Source organism: Peromyscus leucopus, chromosome 9, assembly GCF_004664715.2.
Source record: "Peromyscus leucopus breed LL Stock chromosome 9, UCI_PerLeu_2.1, whole genome shotgun sequence".
Classification (NCBI taxonomy): domain Eukaryota; kingdom Metazoa; phylum Chordata; class Mammalia; order Rodentia; family Cricetidae; genus Peromyscus; species Peromyscus leucopus.
This window is the reverse complement of record NC_051070.1, coordinates 107,647,582-107,672,641: the sequence shown is the minus strand read 5'-3', so window position 1 is coordinate 107,672,641 and position 25,060 is coordinate 107,647,582. Positions and strand designations below refer to the sequence as shown.

At 38.4% G+C, this 25,060-nt stretch overlaps 1 protein-coding gene across 5 annotated transcripts in view; it reads left to right on the top strand.

Annotated features, from left to right (window-relative positions):
- Parg (poly(ADP-ribose) glycohydrolase) overlaps nt 1-25,060 on the top strand; it is a 116,610-nt gene that overhangs the window by 1,493 nt on the left and 90,057 nt on the right. For 4 of the 5 annotated variants that reach the window (XM_028878387.2, XM_037208728.1, XM_028878386.2 and 1 more), the window contains exons 2-7: nt 7,297-7,363; nt 7,967-8,923; nt 9,716-9,899; nt 14,080-14,202; nt 14,325-14,408; nt 18,635-18,709. In XM_028878387.2, coding sequence (XP_028734220.1) covers nt 7,326-7,363; nt 7,967-8,923; nt 9,716-9,899; nt 14,080-14,202; nt 14,325-14,408; nt 18,635-18,709 — 1,461 coding nt within the window. In that variant the 5' untranslated portion in view covers nt 7,297-7,325. Of the gene's footprint in view, nt 1-7,296; nt 7,364-7,946; nt 8,924-9,715; nt 9,900-14,079; nt 14,203-14,324; nt 14,409-18,634; nt 18,710-25,060 lie in introns of those variants that run through there. The other variant, XM_037208729.1, reaches the window with a different exon arrangement.

Sequence of the window (25,060 nt, the reverse complement as noted above, 5' to 3'; positions counted from 1 at the left end):
GGAGATAATTTGCACTTAGACTTTAGCACAGGTCGTAGGGAACAGAAGTGGATGGATTCTGGAGAGAATGCTGTCTTTTTGTACCTCAGGAGAAATATATTTGTGCTAGAGAAATTGAGGAGTTCTTGGCATAAAAATAGTAATAGAAGATATAAGTATGGTTTAGAGGCTGCAAATATTTAGAGAAAATAAAATGACCAAGGACAGAAGAGCCTTTGGGCACACCAGCATTTTAGGGGAGTTCTGAAAGAAATGCTCAGTGAATAGAAGAAAAGCCTAGCTTATGTTCTTTCACCCAGAGCCAACAACATTGTCAAAAGAATGCATTGGTCCACAGTGTAAGAGGCTGGGCAGAGATCAGGGCAAGTAGTATACACTTGTCTGTCTTGGGACCTCTAGGGAGCAGAATTGAACCAAGTCTTTTTATTTGTTTGTTTGTTTATTGAGACAAGATTTCACTATGTAGCCCTAAGTTAGTCTGGAGTTCAGAGAGATCTGCCTGTCACTGCCTCCCAAATACAAAAATTAAAGGTACTTAATTAGGTACATTCCTGCTTCTGGCTTGACCCAAGTCTTGAAATAATAGGATGTGCAAAATATGAATGAAGAGGGGGTGGGTATAATAATGTAGGTAGAAGGAACAGCATACCTAAACACTTAAAACTGGTACATGGGGTTGCAAGAGACTTAGGTGAGCTTTATTGTGGACAAACTTAAGTGCTAGTTTAAGGAATTTAAACTTTATTCTGTATTTAATAGGCCTCCTGGAAGCTTTTAAGCAAGAGAATACATTTGGTGAATGTTTTAGAAAGCTGAGTTAAGCAGTAGCTTTTTGCCTTTTTAAACTTCGGGCCACAGTGTAAATATTTTACTGGTACACAGTAATATCTGTAATGAATGAAAAAAAAAAAGAAATAAAAGGGAAAGGAAAGGACATGACTGCTCCTAGGTATGGTGGAGGAGAAAGTTTATTGTAGATGTGGGAGAGCATAGTCAGAGGCAGGGACATCTAGGAGAGTCCTGAATGGACATGACCAGATGGAGCTGAGCCATGTGGGGGAGGGATAGGGGAGAGAGGGGAGCCAGGTACAGCATCCAGGAGGCCAGAGGTCCAAAGCCGGTGGGTAACCAAAATGTCTGGGTTATATAGGGAAGAGCCTCTTGGGGAAGGGCAGTCCAGCCCTTGGGCTGCAGAGTTTAGGGTAGAGGGCAGCGTACGCTGTGAGCCATATCCTGTAACAGGTAGATACTGAGGGATGCTGTCAGAACGTAGCTGCCAGGTCCACTTTTGATATGTTAAATAGGCACCTCAGCCTTTTGTCCTGGATTTGAAACTTAACATGTTAAGTTGGTACATATGCCATGTTTATGATTGAAATATTTATGAAATAACATCCTTACTCTGTGTAATGCATTCTTCCATTTTCCTTCCTTCCTTCCTTTTTATTTATTTATTTATTTATTTTTCCGGGACAGGGTTTCTCTGTATAGTCCTGGCTGTCCTGGAACTCACTATATAGGCCAGGCTGGCCTTGAACTCACAGAATCTGCCTGCCTCTGTCTCCTGAATGCTGGGATTAAAGATGCACAGCTCAGTACATTCTTATATTGTCTATTGTTTTGTGTTTTTAAAAAATGCTTGCCACTTTTAGTTTATAAAACTTTGGATTAAAGGAAGTCCAGCCGGGCAGTGGTGGCACACGCCTTTAATCCCAGCACTCGGGAGGCAAAGCCAGGCAGATCTCTGTGAGTTCAAGGCCAGCCTGGTCTACAAAGCGAGTACCAGGAAAGGCGCAAAGCTACACAGAGAAACCCTGTCTCTGAAGAAAAACAAAAACAAAAACAAAAGGAAGTCCAGACTGTAAACAGAGAGACCAGTTTGAGGAAATACAGAACAGTTGCCCAATAAGTGAAGTACTTAAGGATAGAAGGAAGGGATGGGTTTTAAATTTTGGATGTAGATTTCAGAGAACTTGCTATAAAGGAGTAGGAACTGAAGATGAACTCCAGATAATGACTCTGAATTCTGTGACTAGATAATCTGTGGTCCTACTGATTTTATTTGCATGCTTGCTGGGAGAGGTTGGGGCTACCAACCATTTTCTCTCATTAGTTGGACCTTATGTTTTCTGCCAAAGAGAAATCAAGTTAATGTTCACGTGGGTGATGTTTTCTGTATACCTGCCACAGAGCACCAGTGAACAGAATGTTCAAAGTCGAAATTTTTATCATTAAACCATTGTTGCAAATTTTAGAATTTTTTTTTTCCTGGAAGGTATTTAAGTTTTTTACCTATAGGTATCCTAGAAGTGGATGGAGTAGAGAAATGCTTATTCAGTATCATTTTATCTTCATGGATACATTTCTTATATTGATTGAAATCTGCAAATCTCTGCTTAGGCAGAACTCAGCATGCTATTCACATTCTAATGGCAACCGACTTAACCAGAGACATTGCTATAGACTTCCTGGAAGTGGGGTGCTCTTTGAAAATGCAGGTGAATTTTACTGTATTTTATGCCCCTTGTTGGCTCTGTTTTTGCTAATTGGATAGCCTCATTGAAATGCAAGATGAGAGTAAGTGTGAATGGTGTGAAGTTAGAGTAAACCAGAACAACTAATGGTCAGTTGTAAAAGAGATTGGATATAAGTGTTGGGAGAGAATGTATTTGTTGAATAATTCTTTGTTGGCTGGACACAGTGTTTTTTCTTATTTTTGTGTTCTTACTGATATGATACATATACTCCTCTGGAGTAGAGAACTGTATTTTCTAGGTAAGGAAATAGGCGCAAAGAACTGAAATAACTTGTCCAAGATAATGCTGGTAGAAAAGTTCTGGATAATCTAAGACAGAAAGGGCTCATTGTTTATATTTGTTGTCCCAGTTAGCGTTACTAATGCTGTTATGAAACATCATGACCAAAAGCAAGCTGGGGAGGAGAGGGTTTATGTGGCTTATGCTTTCAAAGGAAGTCAGGGCAGGAACTCAAACACGACAGAACCCAGAGGCAGGAGCTGGTGTAGAGGCCATAGAGGTGCTGCTTACTGCCTTGCTCACCATGGCTTGCTTAGCCTGCTTTCTTACAGAATCCAGGACCACCAGCTCATGGGTGGCCCCACCCAAAAATGTTCTGGACTCTTCCACTTCAGTCACTAAGAAAATGCCCTGTGGGCTTGCCTGCAGCCTGATCTTGCAGAAGCATTTTCTCAATTGTGGCTCACTCTAGCTTGTGTCATGTTGACTTGAAGCTATCCAGCACATTTGTCTTTTTTTTTTTCCTTTTGTTTTTGATGATTATTTCTAGTTTAATGAAAGAAATTCACAGGGACAAATAGCCAAACTAGTGGAAACTGTGAACCAATGGCTGAGGAGCCCCCATGGAACTGGAGCAGGCCCTCTGGATAAGTGAGACAGTTGATTAGCTTGAACTGTTTGGGAGGCCCCCAGGCAGTGGAGCCGGGACCTGTTCTTAGTGCACAAGCTGGCTTTTTGGAACCTAGGGCCTATGCTGGGACACTTTGCTCAGCCTTGGTGTAGGGAGGAGGAGGTGCCTCTGCTGAGTTTACCAGGCTGGGCTGACACAGGGGAAGACCTTGCCTTGGAGAAGGTGGGAATGGGGGGTGGGAGGACGGGGGAATCCGTGGCTGAAATGTGAAATTAAGTTAATTATAAAATAAAAATATTAAATAAAAAATAATAAAAATAATTTGTTTTTGGTTTTTTGAGACAGGGTTTCTCTGTAGCTTTGGAGCCTGTCCCGGACTAGCTCTGTAGACCAGGCTGGCCTCGAACTAAAATAATTAAAAAGGAAAAAAAAAAGAAATTCCCTAGAATCATAGTAAGCAACATTTTATGCTTCCTTAAGTAGTAAGATGGAGTAAGCTCTTTGTTTTGTTTTTTTTTGTTTTTTTTCCGTTGTCCTTCTCTCCCCTCCCTCCAGCAGGATTTCTTTGTATATCCCTGGTTGTTCGAGAACTCACTCTGTAGAGTAGGTTGGCCTGGAACTCAGATCCACTTGCCTCTGCCTACTGAATGCTGGGATTAAAGCATGTGCCACCACCGCCTGGCTTGGATTAAGTTCTTAACAGTCCTGTGATGTGTTGGAAAAGAAACATTCAGAAGTCAGAATTATTGGAAAGAGTAAGGTGGTCCTTTGTCTAGTGTTCAAACAAGGACTGGGGAACATTTGATCAACAGGACAGATTGTTACTTTACCACCTGCCTTTCCCCATTCATCCTTTTATTGGGAAGCCTGAAGCTAGGAGTATATACTTTCCATGTCGGGGCTTCAGGAGACACACAGCCCTCTTCAGCTTCTCTGGAACAGGCCTCCTGGGTTTTCATCGCCTGAAGTTCAGGTTCTATGGACTTCATGTGTTTAAGAAGGGTGTCTTAGTCACTGTGCTATAGCTGTGAAGAGACACCGTGACCAAGGCAACTCTTATAAAAGAAAGCATTTAATTGGGGGCTTGCCTGCAGCTTCAGAGTCTTAGTCCACTGTCATCGTGGCAGGGAGCATGGCACTAGAGCAGTAGCTGAGTGTTCTATCCTGATCACAGGCAGATAGAGACTCTGGACCAGGAGGTGTGCTTTGAGGTTTCAAAAGCCCACCTCCAGTGACACATACTTCCTCTAACAGTGCCACACCTACTCCAATAAGGCTACGCCCCAATTGTTCTAATCCTTCTCAAATAGTGCCACTTTCTGATGATTAAGCATTCAAATATATGAAAGAATGGTGACCATTTTTATTCAAACCACCACAAAGAGCCTAGCTATTGAAGCCTCACATCTAATCCTAATATTACAGAAGAAGTTTTAAATCCTAGACTGATTTCCAAATATAGTGTTTCAGCAGTTTGCTGGTTGGAAATTTGAGGATTTTCTGAACTATACTTTCTATGGTTTGTATAGGCTTAGTGTCCCATACCTGGCGTGCTTGGGGTAGAAAATGATTTATATGGAGTTTTTCAGATTTTGGAACATTTGCATAGACCAAACTGGTTAACCCAGTATGAAAATTTTAAAATCTGAAATGCTCCAAAATTAGTACTAGGGATTAAAAGTTGGATTTTGAAGGACAGGGACACTGAACCCATATAGTGGAATTGAATAGAAAAGATAGAGCAATAGAAAAACATTTAGTCTTCAAATCATTTATCCTTTTGCTAACTGATACTAATTGTTTGTTTGAAGCCCAATTTGCTGAAGACATACAAAATAAATCACAAAGAAGTACTTAACAAAAAAAGATTTATGTAATTTACTTTTTGTAAGAGAAACCATTTAAAGAATACGAATCAGAAAATTTTTGTTAGACTTTTACTGTTTTGTAGACAGTATCTGACACTTGAATACTTTTGTAGAAAAGAGAAATTATGTGAAACACAAATACTTAAATCTCAAGTTCTTCTCACAGCTGAAAATGTCTTTCACTTATGTTCTATCCTAGTGATAAGTTAATTATTTAGGCCTGCTCCTGGCTTGTTCACATTATGTAACTTAAGGTAAAACAGGAAAAAAAAGAATGGATCTATGACATACTTGTTAGATTTTTTTTTTTTTTTTTTTTTTTTATGTTTTGTTTTTCAGACAGAGTTTCTCTATGTAGTTTTGGTGCCTGTCCTGGAACTCACTCTGTAGACCAGGCTGGCCTTGAACTCACAAGAGATCTATCTGCCCGCCTCTCCCTCTGGAGTGCTGGGATTAAAGGCGTGCACCACAGCGCCGGCAAGTGTTAAATTCTTAACATTGCAATTTAGAGAACTGCTGAGAATGTTTAAGATTTAATACTAGCTGGGCGTTGGTGGCGCATGCCTTTAATCCCAGCCCTCGGGGAGGCAGAGGCAGGCAGATCTCTGTGAGTTGGAGGCCAGCCTGGTCTACAAAGTGAGTTCCAGAAAAGGTGCAAAGCTACACAGAGAAACCCTGTCTCCAAAAACAAAAACAAAAACAAAACAAAACAAAAAAAGATTTAATACTAAAATGGACACGTTTAATTCATGTCTAGTATATTATAAATTGAAAGTGTGTGTAGTTCTTTCTAATGGTTATGTAAAATGTGACTTGCCTTTATTTGCACTGCATCCCCACTCCTGAGCTAATCATTTTCATTTTAGTGTCTGCAGAATCTACCTAACCATACCCCCAGACCTAAGTCTCCTATTTCCCATATTTCTGCTCAGTGTTGTTATGATCATTCAGGTCTTTGAAGCTTCAAACCTGAAGTCTGTAGTGACTATACTCAGTTTTACTCATAAGGAATTATTTTGTGCCTCAAGCAGTAATTCTTCAATCTAGTTGATTATTTAAATTTTTTGTTTGTTTTGGAATTTCAGTTATTCTCGTTCTTCCATCACACTCACATAGAGATTCTGATTTAGTAGGTGTGGGCATGGTCTTAAGATCCACTTATTGCCCCTGATCCAGGTGGTTGGGAACTGCTGACCTAGACCAGTAGCTTTCTCACTGGTTTCTGTTGGTAAGCACTTTCCTTGCCTCCAGGTTATCCATCATGAATGACTTAAGGCTTCTTAACTTTGAATTCTGGGATCATGTGACTTCTGATCCTCTTTTTGTACCTGTCTGTGTCATTCAAGGTACTCCTTATGACATGCTCTTAGATGACCTTTGAATTATATTTTCTGTTTATTTTGCAGTTTTTTTATATTTCTTTGCCACTGGTGTCTTTACTTGGGATTTTCCTTTTATGTTGTTGTCTTTATTTTTCAAGGTGAAATTCTAGCACTACCCCTTTCAAGAAATATTAACTGATTGTTTCCATTTTTTCTTGTCCTAAACTATTTTTTTTTCCTGGAAATACCTTAATTTAATAATAACTAAGAACTAACATTTTCTGAGCATATACCACATAGTGTCCTGATCCCTTACATGAATTGTTACTAATTTAAACTTCACCTTAGCTCGATGAAAGATGCTGTTCATGTGAATACTTTGCAGGTGAAGAATCTGAACCAGGGAAAAGTATTCTTTTACACAGTCACAAAGGAAGCCAGTGAGGTAGCCGTGATTTGAATCCAGATGTTCTGAGTCCAGAGCCTATGATCTTAGACATTTGGCCATACAACTCTGTAGGAGCACTTTCAACTCTGTGCTGTACATATTAGTTGTTCCTGTTTTCTCTTTTAATATTTGAAATTGAAAAGAGTAGCTGCTCTTTGTTTGAAACAGAGTCGAGCAAAAGGCCTCAGATGTATAATAGGCTGTATGTGTTTTCTATTTGAAGGAATTTATATGTATAGATATTTAACTTTTCATTTTAATTTTCTTATAGTTTTCAAACAACAGACTATTACCACTTGGATGGATACTAAAGGAACCAAGACAACTGAGTCAGAAAGGTATAAAGACATTTCTATATGGAGAAATAAATAGTGAAATGATGGGGTTGTTTTATCTTGCCTTTTTGTTTTTAATTTTTTTTATTTTTCTTCATCTACCTCCATTAACTTTTTAAGTTTAATTAATTAATTTTTTTAGTTTTTAATACATAGAGACTCTCGTTTATTGTGAGATAAAGAGATGAAAGTGAAATGGCCTCTGCCTTTAAGATACTCATATACAGTAGTGGTTACAGACAAAACATGATTACTGCTTTCATGAGGTAAATGGATCGTGAAGGCGTGAGCAAGGAAGGATATGAGTGGTGCCTAGCATAGGTGCCTAGCATAGAAAAGAGACAAGTCACCGGCTTCGCCGGGGCCTTGAAGGAACAAAGTATGAGGCAGAAGGTAACCTTAAGATTTGAAGAAAGGTAGATGTTTACCAGGCACACAGCTGGGGAAGGGCACTGTAGGTACGTGTGCAGAAGTGCAGGGCAGTGAAACGATATGCTGCGTGTTTAGGCCGTCACAGGAGTAAACTTTTCACTATGGTGTTGTTCAATAGTTTAATCACTTTAATTTTTTAATAAATTGTTTTTAGTTCTTTCTGTTCTCTCGTAGTAAAGAAAACAACAACACAAAGATAGACTCCATGATGAGTTCTCTGCAAAAAGATAACTTTTACCAACATAAGGTGGAAAAATTGGAAAATGTTCCTCAGCTAAATCTTGATAAATCGCCCATTGAAAAGAGCACCCAGTATTTGAACCAGCAGCAGAATGCAAGTACGTGCAAGTGGCAAAGTGAGGGGAAGCATGCAGATCAGCTTTTGGCAAGTGAGCCTCCCACAATAACCCCAGTACCAAAACAAGTTAGAAATGCTAATGTTGACCAGTCACCCCCAACCGATGAGCACAGTGACACAGATAACGAAGAGGACAGAGACAACCAGCAGTTCCTTACACCCATAAAGCTTGCGAATACAAAGCAGGCAGGAGGAGATGAGCAAGCCAGAAGCAACTGTAAGTGCAGCGGGTCTTGCCACTCCCTGAAAGACTGTGCAGGCTGTCAGCAGGAGGTGGACGTGGTACCAGAGAGTCCTTTGTCAGACGGTGGTGCCGAGGACATGGGAACTGGACCAAAAACTGACAACAAATTGACTAGACAAGAGAGTAGCCTTGGTGATTCACCTCCATTTGAGAAAGAAAGTGAGCCTGAGTCACCAATGGATGTAGACAATTCAAAAAACAGTTGTCAAGACTCAGAAGCAGATGAAGAACCAAGTCCAGGTTTTGATGAACAAGAAGATAGTTCCTCCCAAACAGCAAATCAACTTTCAAGCCAAGCAAGAGAAACTGACAGCGATCTTAGGAAACGGTATTTGACTAAAGGAAGGGAAATTAGATTACATTTCCAATTTGAAGGAGAGACTCATGCTGGAACCAGTGATTTAAATGCCAAGCCATCTGGAAACACTTCTAGCCTTAATGTGGAATGTAGAAGTTCTAAGCAGCATGGAAAAAAGGATTCTAAAATCACAGATCATTTCATGAGAATTCCCAAATCAGAGGACAGAAGGTAACCCCCTTCCCTCCAACAGCATGATATGTTTTTAAATTTTGTAGAGGGAATTAAGAAAGTAATTATTTACAGTAAATTAAATACTTGCTATTTTATTAACTATTTATAGTAAATTAAAGTCTAGATTTCAAAGTGAAAATTCTAAAAAGGCCAGAAGCAGAAAATAAGAAGATATATGTATTGGTAGTCCGTTTTAGTTTCATGAACTTTCTTATGGAATTTATGAAAATTATTAGATGAAAATATTTGATTGATTAGCTGTTATTTAACACTTGTTTAGAGTTTTTTTTTCTTTTTTTTTTTTCTTTATGTAACACTTGCTTTAATGCTCTGACAGGCAAACGGGTAATACTCTTATTTTATAAATGAGAAAACTGAGATTTGGGTTAGAAAATTCACTGAAATCCTATAGGGATCTTTTTTATGTGTATTTGTATTTTTGCCATTATAAAATTAAGAAATTTTAAACCCTGCTCAATTTTCTAAGAGGTGTTTTATAGCTTATGATACTAAGTTTACTTTGTTGAAATGATTACAGACCAGGAAGTAACTGATGCTGTGATCCATGACTCATTTCTGTTTTTAAAGGAGATTTGTATGTTTGAAAGTTTATTTTCTAGGCTTTTGGAAACAAGCTCTTGGGTTTTAATATAAGGTTTTTAAGTCATCCTTTTACAGCAAGTGTGGAACACTTTAGATAGTAACTTCTTTGTAAGTTTTGTGCTTGCGTATCTAAGAAAACTGAAACAGTAAATAACTTGTGACTGAATATATTTTTCTTGACCTTAGAAAAGAACAATGTGAAGTCAGACATCAAAGAACAGAAAGGAAGATTCCTAAATATGTTCCACCTCACCTTCCTCCAGACAAGAAGTGGTTGGGAACTCCTATTGAGGAGATGAGGAAAATGCCTCGGTGTGGGGCCCGCTTGCCTCTCTTAAGACCGTCTGCTAACCACACAGTAACTATTCGGGTGGGTATTGCCTCTTTCCCATGAGCAAAGATTTTTCTTTCAATTCTTTCCTTTCCAATTAATTGTATTTTTTGACTACCTACTATGTTAGGTATTGTTATTTTGTAAAATAAAAAAGTTCAAAATTGTTAATGGTTCAGTATGTTCTCCATCTTGGTCTTTTCTTAGATCTTCTGGTCATTCTCTGTCACCACCTCAGAGGTATTTAGACTCAGCATGTCTAAAACCAGTCTCCACTTTTTGTTAAGTTGTGTTAAAATGCACATAACACAAAGTTTACCACTGTAATCATTTTTATGTATGTGATTCAGTGACATTAAGTGCATCAACAGTATTGTATAACCATTACCGATACACATTCCTACAACTTTTCATCTTCCCAAATGGAAATTCTGTGTCTATAAAGCAATGACTCCGCATTCCCTGCTTCCCAGAGCTCCTTAACTACGTTTGCATTTCCTGTGCCTTTTTCCCCAGCACCTCTGATTCCTAGGGTCTCCTTTGTACCTGTAGGTTCATTATCTTCATGCACTGCCTGTTAGAGGAAGCTTGCGGGGACTCTGACCTTGTCACATACTGCTTGGCTTTCTAGACTTTGGTTTGAAACTTCAGTGAAAACCGACCATGACTATAACTTGCATAGTACATGCATGAAAAGTCAAAGTCATGGACAGTGTTGAGGTCTGTTACTGGTGAGAGCTGGATGGGCTTACCCTAAACTATATTTAGCAGCTTTGAATCCTTGACTTAACAAAGGGAAACAATTCCCTAGTGACCTTGTGCAAGCAGGAACTCTGAGTCTCCCTTCTCCAGCAACTGTTTTGGAAAGTCTTTGAAACGAACTCTCTGTTGTTTTTTTTTGTTTTGTTTTGTTTTTTTTCTTTGAGCATGTGGTAGATGAGATCTTGGCTGGCTAAGGCCTTAGAGTTTTTGAGAAGCCTTGGGTATCTTTCTTATTATCCAAGTACACAATACTTGGCCTCTTTTTAGTGGTGCTATTCACTTTAGCAACAATACTCTCCTTTCTCTAACTTTACATGTGCTTTTTTTGCCTAAATTATTAGCTTTCCAGATCTTTTTGTTCTCTGTTCTCACTGTAAGTATGGTTAAAAGCAGCCAGCATCACTCATGCCACAGCCTCATTGTTATGCTGCTGTAAAATTTCTTTCATCATTTGACAAATCAGTTTTGCCATTCTAAAACTTAGTCTCAGAGAAAGTCTTTGGAGGTGGATTTTTATAGACAAGTCATTTACCAGAGTGAAACACAAATCTAGTCTGATTTGCAGTAGAGTCCTTATTTCTCTCCGAAACCTCATCAACACAGCTTTTACTGTTCACATTCCTATCAGCATTCTGGTCTTCTGAACTACCAGACTCACCCACTAAGCCCTGTTTATAGAATTCTAAGTTTTCTCTAACTTGCTTCTCCAAACTCTGCCCATAAACCAACTCAAAAAGTTTCTTGAACCACATCATGGGATACTGCACTTCTTGGTACCACTTTTCTTTTGTGGTCAGATTTCTGAGTGTGACAAAGGACTTGAGACAATGAACTCCTAGGAAGCAAGGTTTGCTTTGGCTTGGGGTTTCAGAGGCCTCAGTGTGATTGCTTTTGTCTGTTGCTCTGGGCTTGTAGCTGTAGAGAAATAGCAAGAGAGCATGGTGGAGATTTATTCATCTCTTGGCATCCTCAGAGGCAAAGAAGAGAGAGGAAGAGGTCAGAGACTTACTTCCACTAGGACCTGTGTCAGAAGTTCCACCACCTTCCATAGTACCAGGGCCCAGGTACTAAGCCTTTACTACATACTCCTTTGGGTGCTACTCCAGATCAGAATGAACAGAAATAATATTATGTGACCCTTCCCCAGTTAGCTTCTTCCTTAGAGTTCAGCAGTACTGTCACTACCTTAAGGAAGTCTCTTAGCTCACCTGATTGAATTTTCCTAGAATAGGTCTTTATAATACCACATACTTCTAATTCATAGTATATTATACTTTAAAAAAATTATTATGTGATTATTTTCTAATTCATAGCATATTACACTTTAAAAAAATATTATGTGATTATTTTCTGCAGTGAAATGTGATACCATTTGGATGAACCTTGAAAACATTCTGATAAGTGAAGATGATAGACCCAAAAACCTACATGCTGTATGATTCCATTTATTTGAAATATCCAGAGTAGGCAAAATGAAAACCTTACGTTTCTTCAAAGTTTTACTTAATGCTTATTATGATAGCTTTGTGTATGTTTACAGCGGCACACACATACACATATGTGCATGCCAGGTTCTATCTTAAATCTTTTTTTTTTTTTTTTTTTTTTTTTTTTTGGTTTTTCGAGACAGGGTTTCTCTGTGTAGCTTTGCGCCTTTCCTAGAACTCACTTGGTAGCCCAGGCTGGCCTCAAACTCACGGAGATCCGCCTGCCTCTGCCTCCCGAGTGCTGGGATTAAAGGCGTGCGCCACCACCGCCCGGCTCTATCTTAAATCTTCTAGTAAAAAAATTTAAATAGTTACTCTTTAAGAAATTTAATTTTAGTGAAGAAAGGAAAAACCTGTATTGGGGCTAGGGAGATGGCACAGTTGGTAAAGTACTTGACACATAAGCATGAGGACTGTGTTTGGGTCTTCAACACTCATGGAGAAACCAGGTGAGGGCTAGAGATGGCTCAGCAACTGAGAACACTTGCTGCTCTTACAGAAGACCTCAGTTTGGTTCCCAGCACCCGCACTGGGCAGCTCACAACTACTTGTAACTCCATTTCTGGGGGCTCTGACAGCCTCCTCAGGCCTCCATAGGCACTCATATATGGCATGTAGACACAGACATATACACATAAATGAAAGTAAAAATAAATCTTTTTTTTTTTTTTATTGAGACAGGGTTTGTCTATGTAGCTTTGTGCCTTTCTTGGAACTCGCTTTGGAGACCAGGCTGGCCTCGAACTCACAGAGATCTGCCTGGCTCTGCCTCCCGAGTGCTGGAATCAAAGGTGTGCACCACCACCGCCCAAAATAAATCTTAAAAAACAAAGTTTGGTGTGACAGTGCTTACCGGTAATCCTAACAGTGGGGGTGGGGGGCCGTGGACACAGGAGAATCCTTGGGGTTTACTGGCCAGCCAACCATTCTAGCCAAATCAGTGAGCTCCAGGTTCAGTGAGAGACCTCTCTTGTGTCAAAAAAAAAAAATGAAGGTGGATGGCCTGTGAGATGGCTCAGTAGGTAAAGGTGCTTGCCAGGCAAGCATGATGACCTGCTTTGATTCTCAGAACCAATGTAAGTAAAGTTTTCTTCTGATCTCTACACTCGCTTTGTGGCACGTGTGTCCGTATACATATATCATGCATATACACACACAATAATAATAGTGTTTTTTAAGTAAGGTGGATAGTGATAAAGGAAGGCACATAATATTGACCTATGGCCTCTGGCCTTTACATGCATGTACACATTCCTGCGCATGCAATCTGTACCCCTGTGAACACATACAAACACACACACACACACACACACACACCCCAAAAAGAAAAACAAGTGTTGTCCAGTATGATAGTAGTCCAATAAAGAACTCTTTTAACTACTTATTTAAAAGTTTCTAAAGACTTCACAGTAGTGAAGAAAATGAAGATGAGAATTCAGGTTTAAATTGATAAAGGAAAAGTTGATAACTGCTATTAACTGTCTTAAAGGAGAGAAGATAGTATGTACATAAACATACGCGATATGAAGGAATTTCCCATGTTTCTGGACTTGTGAGTTTTCTGACTTGTCTGAAATGAATGGCATTTTGGTAAGAGCTTGCACAAAGACTCTAAAACTAGGGGTATTTTCAGAGATATTATTCAGAGATGTTATTCCAAATGTGGAGAGGTTTTTCAGGGAGTCGTTATCTGGAGCTGCTGGAGGAGGGAGAGGGAGATGGGAAGCTGTTGTCTGAAGTTTGGGTAAGCAGTGAGGAGGTATCAGATCTAAGAATGCAGGTAAGAATTCACAAGGCATGGTGAGTGTGAGAAGTGAGGTGTGGGAGCAGCTTAGGAGGAATTTGAGCTTTCTTGCCTGGGAGCTGGCCTTAGCTCTGCAGCACTTGCTTAGGCTGCTTTGTTTGCATTCTTTGGTAGGAGAGCTTAGCTTTTATGTACTTACTGTTTTTCTGTTTACTCTGTATTTCAGGTAGACCTTCTGCGAGCAGGAGATGTTCCAAAACCTTTTCCAACACATTATAAAGATTTGTGGGATAACAAGCACGTTAAAATGCCTTGCTCAGAACAAAACCTGTACCCCGTGGAAGATGAGGTAAATACAAAAATGGAGGTGTTTTAGTCCCTGGGTCATGGTTTAGCACTTGTTTGGCTTTTGAGTTTGTGATGCAAAACAATGTAAAGTGCTTTGATCTTGCCTTTTTTTTTCCCTGTAAGAATGGTGAGCGAACTGCAGGGAGTCGGTGGGAGCTCATTCAGACTGCACTTCTCAACAAATTCACAAGACCCCAGAACCTGAAGGTATGGTCCTGCCCAGTTCTGTCTCCTATGTAGCTCTGACAAGTAGGTCCTTTGTTTGATCCCTCAAAGACATTTTTTTGATCATAATAATCTAGACCCAGATGACAGAAATCTTCATATGCAGTGTTTGTTTCCTATCACTTATGGAGGCTCTTGAAAGTCTCTAGGGTAAAAGAATTGAGAGCTTGCCTAGAGCCACATAGAATAATTTGGTAAACCAGCAATAAGACTTCAGTTTCTTGGTTCTCTGTCCAATTTCCTTCAGTTTAAGTCTCTTTTTTTGTTTGTTTAAAATTATCATGCTTTCACAATGTGGTTAATAAGAAATCAAGAAAGAATAATGACCTCAGCACTTTTTGCCTAAAGGAAAACTGAGCCTGCCAATGATTAAAATATACATTAAATATTCTATTTTTATTGCCCTTATTACTTTAGGAGTTTAATTATTTATTAATCTTACATATGAGCAGTAATTTAATTTTTTATTTAAAAATTTTTTATTTAAGAGCATAGGGTAATCATTAGATTTTCCCCTTAATAGCTACAGTATACATAAACATGCATATTTTGTTAGAGAATTGTAGCCAAAAAAGCATAATGCTTTTAGCTTATAATACATTTTAAGCTTATGTAAATAGTGGCACGGGTGTCTGTGCTTTATGAAAATGGTGTTCATTTCCTTTCAGAGGCTTGATTTGTTATGGACCCTCCTGGGTTTCATGTTTTTTACCAAATTAATTTTAAGCTTGTTAAGGTTCCTGTAGATTTTTTTTCCTATTTTCTTTACATGAAAAACATTGGTATGTGTACAAGTATGTATTTTGAACATTTTATCCCTTTCAAATAGTTTTTTGTTGTTGTTGTTTTTTGAGACAGGATTTTTGTGTAACCCTGGCTGTCCTGTAACTGTTTATCAGGCTGACCTTGAACTCTCAGAGATCAACCTGCCTCTGCCTCCCGAGTGCTGGAATTAAAGGCATGTGACACCACTGCCCAGCTTCAAACAGCATTTTTAATCTTGTAGCAGATTCTTTAAATTGACTCCTTTTAAATGAAAAAGATGTTCAAGGTCTGTCAGTTATCTTAGGATGTTAATTTCATATGTGCAAACATAAAACTACATATAAACGCTGGGTGGAGGTGGCGCACGCCTTTAATCCCAGCACTTGGGAGGCAGAGCCAGGCGGATCTCTGTGAGTTCCAGACCAGCCTAGTCTACAGAGCAAGATCCAGGACAAGCAGCAAAACTACACAGAGAAACCCTGTCTCAAAAAAATTACATATAAACTGACAAGCTCACACAATTCTCATGTAGGCATATTAGTTTGGGTTTTGTTTCATTTTAAGTATAACAATCTGCATTTGATTCATGTTTGTGATCATGATGAAAACCATTTAAAGTCAATATTTTCTCTCTTTTTTTTTGCATATTTTAAACCATTTATTCAAGCCCCAACTTGGATACTGAGAACTTTTTTAAATACTATGTGCAGAAAAAAACGATTACTTTAGATTTAATCTTTCTCTTATAGTCCTAATAAACAGTTGATGGATATCAGTGTGTGCAACGTGATCTTTTTGCTGATTAACTTGCAAACTGACCTTTTTTGATCAGTTTGCAAATAGACCTGATAGTGACCACTTTGATTCAGAGATTATTAGAATTGTTTTTATCTTTTTAAAGTACTACTAACTTACATCCTTGCTGTGCTTAGGCCTTTGTCTTCACGACCCAGACTCATACACTTACAAACTCTTTCTGAGGACACTGCCCAAGTGCCATTTGAAAAACACTGTGTTAGGTTCTTTCTGTCCTTCTGATAGGCCTATTTTTTAGGATTTCATAATTTTTTCCTTCAAGAACACAGAATAATCAGAGAATTCTGAATTAGTCTACTTGGCTCTTCAGCAGTTTCTTAGTGCGTCTTGATTACTCTAGGAAGGGGCAGTTGCTTTAATGTGGCATTCTCTTTAGTTTATTTTATCAACAGAACAAGGTCATCTGTCAGGATTTCTTATATCTGCTTATGGTAATTTCTTTGTTCAAAGAATGATACCTGAAAGGAAAAAGTAAAGATCAGGCCTTGTGATTGTTATAATCTTTTTGCTATTTATTCATTCAGTGGTAGATTTGGGGAGTTCAGGTGTTCAAAGTTTAAAAGAGAAGCAGTATCCTCAGTGCTATTTGTATCAATAGTGTGCTGGATAATTTGCACAGATAGGTCCTTGTGTTTATTATCCTGAGCTAAAAAGAACTCGAGTAGTTGATGGCTAACTACAAACTAACACCCCGCCTTTCTGATGAAGAACTTGTGGTAGATACTTTTGAGTTTTGAAGACTAGAGTAAAAGTAAATCCAGTCAGACACCTATTAGCATTGCAGATGGGAAGATACCCATTTATCTAAGTTCCTCATGTCTGGATTTTACCAGCTGTGGTTTGAAAATAACAAATCTGCGAGTCAGCATGGCCTCACTGCCGTGGTTCCAATCCCAGCACTCAGGTGTAACAGGAAGTTTGCTCATTGTGTAACATGAAGTATTTTCCAGGAAGCTTTTTATAAATTTTTAGTGATAGAGCAGTTTGGAACCTTTATAGTAATAATTTAACACAGTGGTGTTTAGACTTGTATATTCCTTCAGAAAAAAATATTGAATTATCAATATAATTGTTTATAAATTCTACTTATTAATTTATTAATGATATAAATTATGACAGAGGTAGGTATTTAAAAGAATGGGATAAGATCTAATTATAAATAATAGTTTCTTCTGTGCAGCTAATGGATTGCTTTTGCATATCTTAACTGCAGAAACCCAGTGTACAGTATTATTTACTCAGACAGTGAAAACTTAAAACCAGTAGATGGCATAGTTTGACCTACGATTCCATATAAGTATATAATATATAATATCTTATATATATATATATATACACACACACACACACACTCACACACATACACACACACCACCATACAAAGTTCTTTACAGCTGTGTTGATTTCTGGGATAAGGTAAAATTATTTTACTTCTCTGGCTGTAAAGTAATTCAGCTCTGTAAGAGGATTTGAGAAAAGTATATATAGTTTTTCTATACTATCAAAGTTATGTTTTGTAGTTTGTGAAAATAGTGGATAGTCAGGTGGGGCTGGAGAGATGGATCAGTCAGAAAAGTGCTTGCTGTGCAAGCTGGAGGACCTGAATTTGGATCCCCAGCACCCATTTTAAAAACCTGAGTCCGTATCTGTAACTCCAGTGCTTAGGGAGATGGAGACAGGCTGGAGACAGGCAGATCCCTGGACCTTTTCCCAGCTAGTGTAGTCCATTAATTAGTTCTGGGTCATTGAGAGACCCTGTCTCAATAACTAAGGTGAAGAACACCTGTAAAAGATACTGAACATGGACCTCTGGCTTCTACACATATATGCACATACTTATACACTCATGCATTAATTAGTTCTGGGTCATTGAGAGACCCTGTCTCAATAACTAAGGTGAAGAACACCTGTAAAAGATACTGAACATGGACCTCTGGCTTCTACACATATATGCACATACTTATACACTCATGCACAGGAACATAATGAATGCACACAACCATGTATACACACACACACACACACACACACACACACACACACACAGTAGCCATAAGTGAGGGGGGAAATACCATTTTGTACTTTAAGACACTGTTCTTCAATCTTTTTTCCTTTTAAACATTTTTCTTCCTTTATTCTCTCCATATGTTATTATAGTGCTACAAGTAAATATATATCTCTGTGTAAGAATATGTAAATGTATAAAGTATATATAACTGTATGTATGTGATGTTACTGAATATCTTATATGTGTGTGTATACACACAGAGAAACATATATATACACACAACATATATCAACCACAAACCATTGTGATCTCTTTATTTATTTTTTTATTTTTTTAATTCCTTAGGTCTGATTTTGGCCCAATTGGGATGCATTGCCCCCATTTAGAATGCATGCTTTAGGGTAATTATGTTTTTCCTCCCATTGCTTAAAATACTTAATCTCATTTTTCTTATGTGAATAATAAATTAGTGTGCATTCTGTTTGCCCATAGCTTTTAATGTGGAGAGTTAATATCAGAAGGAAGCATACTTAGCATTAATGAAGTTTATAGGAAGCAATTTGTAAAAGATAACTTACATGACTTTGTCATGAGATTTTTGTTTCTGTTTTTTCCATAGGATGCTATTCTGAAATACAATGTGGCATATTCTAAGAAATGGGACTTTACAGCTTTGGTTGATTTCTGGGATAAGGTAAAAGTGTGCTTATTTCTTTGGCTGTAAAATTATACTACTTTTTAAGAGGACCTGAGAAAAGTACATATAATTTTTCATTATCAACAATATTTTAATGGTTTTTCAAATGCTTGATTTAGGTAGATAATTTGGTACTGAAATTGAATTTTGTCTTATTCCCTTGTTAATAGTAATTTTCATTATATTGTTAATACTATTATCATCATTATCAATGTATTTATCTGTTCCATGACTAGATATTTTCCCCCTTTTGGATTTTTAGACAGTGTCTCAAAATTTTTTAGCCTAGGCTGCCCCCAAACTCCTGACAGTCCTGCCTAGTCTCCTGAATGCTGAGATTACAAATATGAGCCACCACAAATGTATTATGACCAGATGCATAAAATCACTACTATGCAAATATGTAGGCTGTTCAATTTTACCTTGTTATCATCTACACTATAGTAACGTGTACGTGTAATTACATAGTAGTAACATGTTGTGCTATAAGTATGTGTGTATGTATGTATATATTCCCGTAGTTCAGATTGTTTCTTTAGATAATCCCAGAAAGTAGATGTTGAGGTGAAAAGATACAAAAGCATATGGCTCTTCCTAGTCTGCATATGTGCTGTAAAGTAGTTTTCTGAAGCTACTGCAGCTTTCTATGCCCTCAATGTGGTAAGAGCATCACTTAGAGCTACCAGTAGAAAGATGAACAGCAGCATCTCTCTGTAAAAAATGGCAGGAAACTTCACATTGCATTTTGGAATGAGGTGTAGTGGTGTGTGTTTATCATCCTAGCACTAAAGAGGCTGAGGCAGGAAGGAGGATTGCCGGTTAAGGGCAGCCTGGTTGTACAAAGAGAGATCTCCTTGATTCTGAACTATGCAGACATAGGAAGTAATTTATTTAAGACATTTTTGGGGTGGTTTTTTTTAAAATTGAAATTGCTTTGAATTTTCATTCATTTTTGCATGAACATGAATTTTGTTGCTTTGAGGTAAATATCCCAAAGTACAGTTGCTAAGATGTTTTTAAGTGTATTTTTTAGTTTTAGAAGAAACTGACAAACTACTTACCAAAAACAACTGTCCCAAACAATGGCAATATACTTTTGCTAAGTAATTAAGTTTCCATTTAGATACTTTTATATATAATCTTTTAAAAATTATATAAAATTTCCCATGTTATTTCGAATCCTTTCAATTATTTATGCTTCATTTGCTAATAATAGAAACAAAATTGTTTTTAAAACATTATAAATTAAAATATGTTTAATATTCCACAGTTTGATTATATAAGAGAGAATAGTTGTTAAACTGTAAACATGGACTATGTAGTTATTTCATGATAGAGCCTTTTCCTCCCTAGCTATCTTTCAGGTAAATAATTTTGAGGTAATTAAAATCATTATTATTTTTCCATTTCACAAATGAATAGCTGCAATTTCAAGATGGACTGGTTGATCCAGGGTGACCTAGTTTGTCTCTGGTGGGAACTGTCTAGCCCAGTCACATGTAGTTGTCCTGTGATTTCCCTCTGCACATAGCTTGCTCCCTGACTGCTGCCTCATTTTCTAAGCAACTGATAAAGTCCCTTCCACCATTCTTTTAAAATTCTGTTTCTCTAGACTTAGACTTTTCTGCATACCCCCTCTAAAATGAGGTCACACACTCCTTTCTTTTTCATTTCTATGACAGATGCCTTAGTTTATTTTTTGGAACTCTCTTAACTTTATTTTTGAACTCTTGGTATCATATATAGTGGTTAAAGCATTCCTGGTAGAGACTGGAAGGTCTTGACCTCTGTGTCTCCTGGAGCACACAGTACAGTGCCTTCTGTGTCTGTCAGGCACTCTGGACATTCATGGTATTGGCTTCAGATGTGACCAGGTGGTCAGACTGGTTTTCAGAGTTACCAATATCAGGAGAATACTAGATGAAAAATGCTTTAAGTGAGAAAAGAGTGAGATGTTTGTGATTTTTGTTACCAGTCCCTCCCATAACACAGCACCCTCAAATACAATGACCTCCTGTGACATTTCTGGCATCTCTTTCCTGTGACATTAATAGATTAAGAATCTCTTTTCTCTAGCCGGGCGGTGGTGGCGCACGCCTTTAATCCCAGCACTCGGGAGGCAGAGCCAGGCGGATCTCTGTGAGTTCGAGGCCAGCCTGGGCTACCAAGTGAGTCCCAGGAAAGGCACAAAGCTACACAGAGAAACCCTGTCTCGAAAAACCAAAAAAAAAAAAAAAAAAAAAAAAAAAAAAAAGAATCACTTTTCTCTAGGACTTCTGACAGTGATCCAGGTGAAAGTAGTTGACTACTTTGTCAGGGGCCAGAGAGGAATATTATTTAAAACTTCATGTTAATTTTAACACTGTGTCTTAATTGGGAAGAGCCCTGAAATATGGAAATGCAGTTGACATAGGAGACCCTGCACTGCTGTCTTTATTTTCCAGACGTGTTTAATGATCACAGACATTATTTGTAAGACTGAGTGTTGCACTTTTGTGCTTTCAGAGTTATTGTATATCAGCATCATGGAGGCCTTGTTAAAACATAGAATGCTGCCCACTATAAATCATGCTGTGGGGCCTTTGGAATCATTTGTAGGAGAAATGAGAACGAGTTTGAAGCTGAGGGCTAGAGAAGCCCTGGTGTGTGCAGAACTGCTCTAATGGGGCAGTCCAGTGGTAGTGCAAAAGACCGGACTGCTGAGAGAAGTGCAGCCAGGAAAGACTGTCCATGAGCTTAGGGGGAACAGGACTGTGGGAACTGCACTAGAAGAGCCATTTTTGTTAGATCCAGGCAAAGAGTTTGCCCACATGTGTTGTGTCCTGAAAACTGAGTGAAGACATTAAAAAATAATGGACTAAGGAAATTTGAAGACAGCATAGCATTCAGGTTGTGGTATAATTATTGCTCAATGTGTTTGGTGACGTTTATAATGAAAATTCAAAGCAAAACATGGGGCAGAAAGATATGAGAAAATGTGTAGGAAAGAGTGAATTAGGTTAAAGTTGTAGAAGATTGAGTATAATTAAAGTCTTACTACTGGGACAATAGAAAAGATGCCTTGAGGACAAGACCCCAGCTGTTGATGCTTCACATTATACAAATGCAAATTCATTTCAAAGGAGAATTCCTGAAAGAAGAGAGTGTTCTGGGCATCCTGCTTGATCAGGACTCCCTAGGGCCATATTTCCCTAGGTTCATCCAGAGAATCATTAAATGCCATTACAGCTTGTGGTAGAAGGGGCCAGGCTACAGTTTTACCTAGGAGCATAACTTAGTGTTTTCTGCATGGAGCTACTTTTGCAGCCATGCAGAATGCAAATGCTAGAGGTTTGTGGAGAGATGCGTGAAGGTTCCAGAAAACTGGCTGAGCCATCTGTGTGTAGCAGTCAGATGCCCTGTATGAGTGTCTTATATGTAAAGCTGTAAAGGTAAAGCCCAAGTTGTAGTGGAGGTACGTTATAGATGCCAGGAATGTGGGATATCCATTTAGGAAAGCTATTGGCACCGAGTGTGATTCCAGAGTTGTTAGAGGCAAAGCCTGGGCCCTGGTCACACTGGCAAACCAGACTCAGCCACCCATCGTTAATAGGCTAGTTACAGAGGAAAGGATAGTAAGAAGCAAAGAAAGGAGATATATTCAGTGTAGCCATATCAGGAAGAGGAACTAATAGAAGTTTAGTGACCATTTTCCCCTTAAGTCCATCTTTGGGGTCCTGATGTGAGGTTTAGACTTAAGTAGAGGTCAAGAGGTGTGCTTAATTAAGCAGTCTAGTTCAAGGTGTGGTGCCATCCATACTGACCCATCATTCTATAGGCTCCAGTAGCTCTTGCAAGATAGTCTGACAAGTCAGAACTGAAATCTGGGTGACAAGTTCCTTCCAGACAACACCAGGCTTCAACTTTTTCTTTCCCCTACCATGAGATTCCTTGGAAAATACCAATTCTTTGTGGATTGTTATTTCAATAGTTTAGTAGCCAAAGGGAGGGGCAAGACATAAAATCTCTTTAGACTACCTTCATTCTTCCCTAGAAGATATTACAAGTGGAATTACAGGCATCCGAGCTAGAGGAGCAAGCTGTGGAAGCCATGGGCACAGATAATGCCAGTATGAGCCCCAGACACTAGATGTAGAGCTAGAGGGTTTGATTCTTGCCATCTTGTGTTTTAAGTCTTGTGCTTGTGCCCCTGTTCTTCCTGTTGGGAATTGGATTGTTTATTCTACTAACATTATATGTTGAAAATGCTTGTTTGGATTTTACAGGAGCTCACAATTAAAAGATCGTCTTAACTTTTCAGAGACTTTGGTCTTTGGTGTTTGGAATAGTGTTGGAACTGGAAGGCTGTGGGGACTTTTGAAGTTGAACTAAATACATTTTGCACTATGAGCTGTCCATGAGCTTATGGAGACCAAAGGCAGAATGTTACATTTGAATGTGAAAGTCTTCCATAGGGTCAAGTTTTTTAACACTTGTTTCCCTAGCTTTAGCCCTGTTTGGGGAGGTTGTGGAACCTGTTTGACATTGGGCCTAGCTAGCAGACGTAGGGCTATAAAGGTAAAGCTTATGGGTAACAACTTTGTCTTAGTTCTCTCCTGAGCCACTTTCTGCTTCCTGTCTCACATTCCCACTGCCCCAGACAGTAGCCGCCCTCACAGCCACGTTACCTGCATAGTAGACTCTATCCTCTCAAACTGTGTGCCAAAATCAGTCCATTCTCCCTTAAATGCTTCTTGCCATAGCTAAGACAAGTGGCTAATAAAAAGGTTATGTGGATTTTGAAGACTTAGATGATACTATCAATTTCTATTTCCAAAAGGCGGTTCTAGATTCCAGTTCTTACCAGCGGCATATGAGCATCCTTTATCACCATGCCTTCCTCAGTGTACTTACTGTCAAAGTATGAAAGTGCATATAAGCATTCTGTACAATATCCTTAGGGTGAGGGCTTAATGAGTTTGTTGAGTTGCTGCCTGACAAAATGCACCTAAAGGTATTTGATGTATTACTGAGGAAAGTAAATTTTAGCCAGGACAGAGTTATCTTTTGTCGGTTATAGGGGGCTGGAGAGATGGCTCAGCAGTTAAGAGCACTGGCTGTTCTTTCAGATGACCCAGGTTCAATTCCCAGCACCCACATGCAGACAGAGTTACAACTGTCTGCAACTCCAGTTCCAGGGTATCTGATACTTTCATACCAATGCACATAAAATCAAGTTAAATAAATTATTAAAAATATATAAAAAAATAATCTTATCATTTCTAATGATATCAATGTGATGTGAAACTTCTGATTTAAATGATATGACTTCTCAGACTAAATAATTTTAATATTATTGGGATTTATAATTAGATTATAAAGTTGATGGCTTGCCTTTAAAAGTTTGAGATTCTTCTCCTGTGTATATCTTCTACGTAGTACAGTTTTCACAGACCTGAAGAAATTCTTCAATTGCTTTTAGGGAAAAAAAGAAAAAGCAACTTTTTATACTGTTTACTGAAGACCTCCATATATCAAAAAGGAATTGCCACTTATTGAATCCTTACTGTTTTGAAATTTAAATAGAATAATCCAATTAAGAGAGGAAACTATAAACAGGTTTTAAGATATGTACTTGAAATGGCAATAGATTTGAATTTGGTCAGTAACTATTTACTGGATATAGGAGTGATTATTAGACTCTATGCCTGTGTGCTTTTCTATTGTAATGATATTTATCTTAGTTAGGATTTCTATTGCTGTGAAGTGACACCATGACCACGGCAACTTTTATAAGGAGAACGTTTAATTGAGGGGGCTCGCTTAGTTTCAAAGGTTCAGTCCATTATCATCATGGCAGGGGACATGGTGGCATGCAGGCCGACATGGTGCTGGAGGAGTATATCTTGATGCTGAGAGTCATATATCTTTTGTAGGCATCAGGAATTTGACTGAAACACTAGGTGATATCCTGACCATAGAAAACCTCAAAGCCCACCCCCACAGTGACACACGTCCTTCAACAAGGCCATACCTGCTCCAACAAAGCCACACCTCCTAATCGTGCCACTCCCTATGAGATTATGGGGGCCAGTTACATTCAAACTACTACAATGTTTATCCCCTAAAGAACACTAAATGTCTTTTGTACATAATGCACTGTATTATACAAGATAAAGAATTGTTTGTCAGCTTTATCATTAGAAAGGGACATTGGACATATCCATAAATGAATGTAATAATTAAGCAGCATAGCAGAATGAATGTTCTAATAGGGCCTGGCGTGCCATGAAAGGACAATTTCAGAATTGTATTTAGAGTCAATAGACAAATAGAGGACATACCACTTGGTTAGTTCAAAGTATAAAA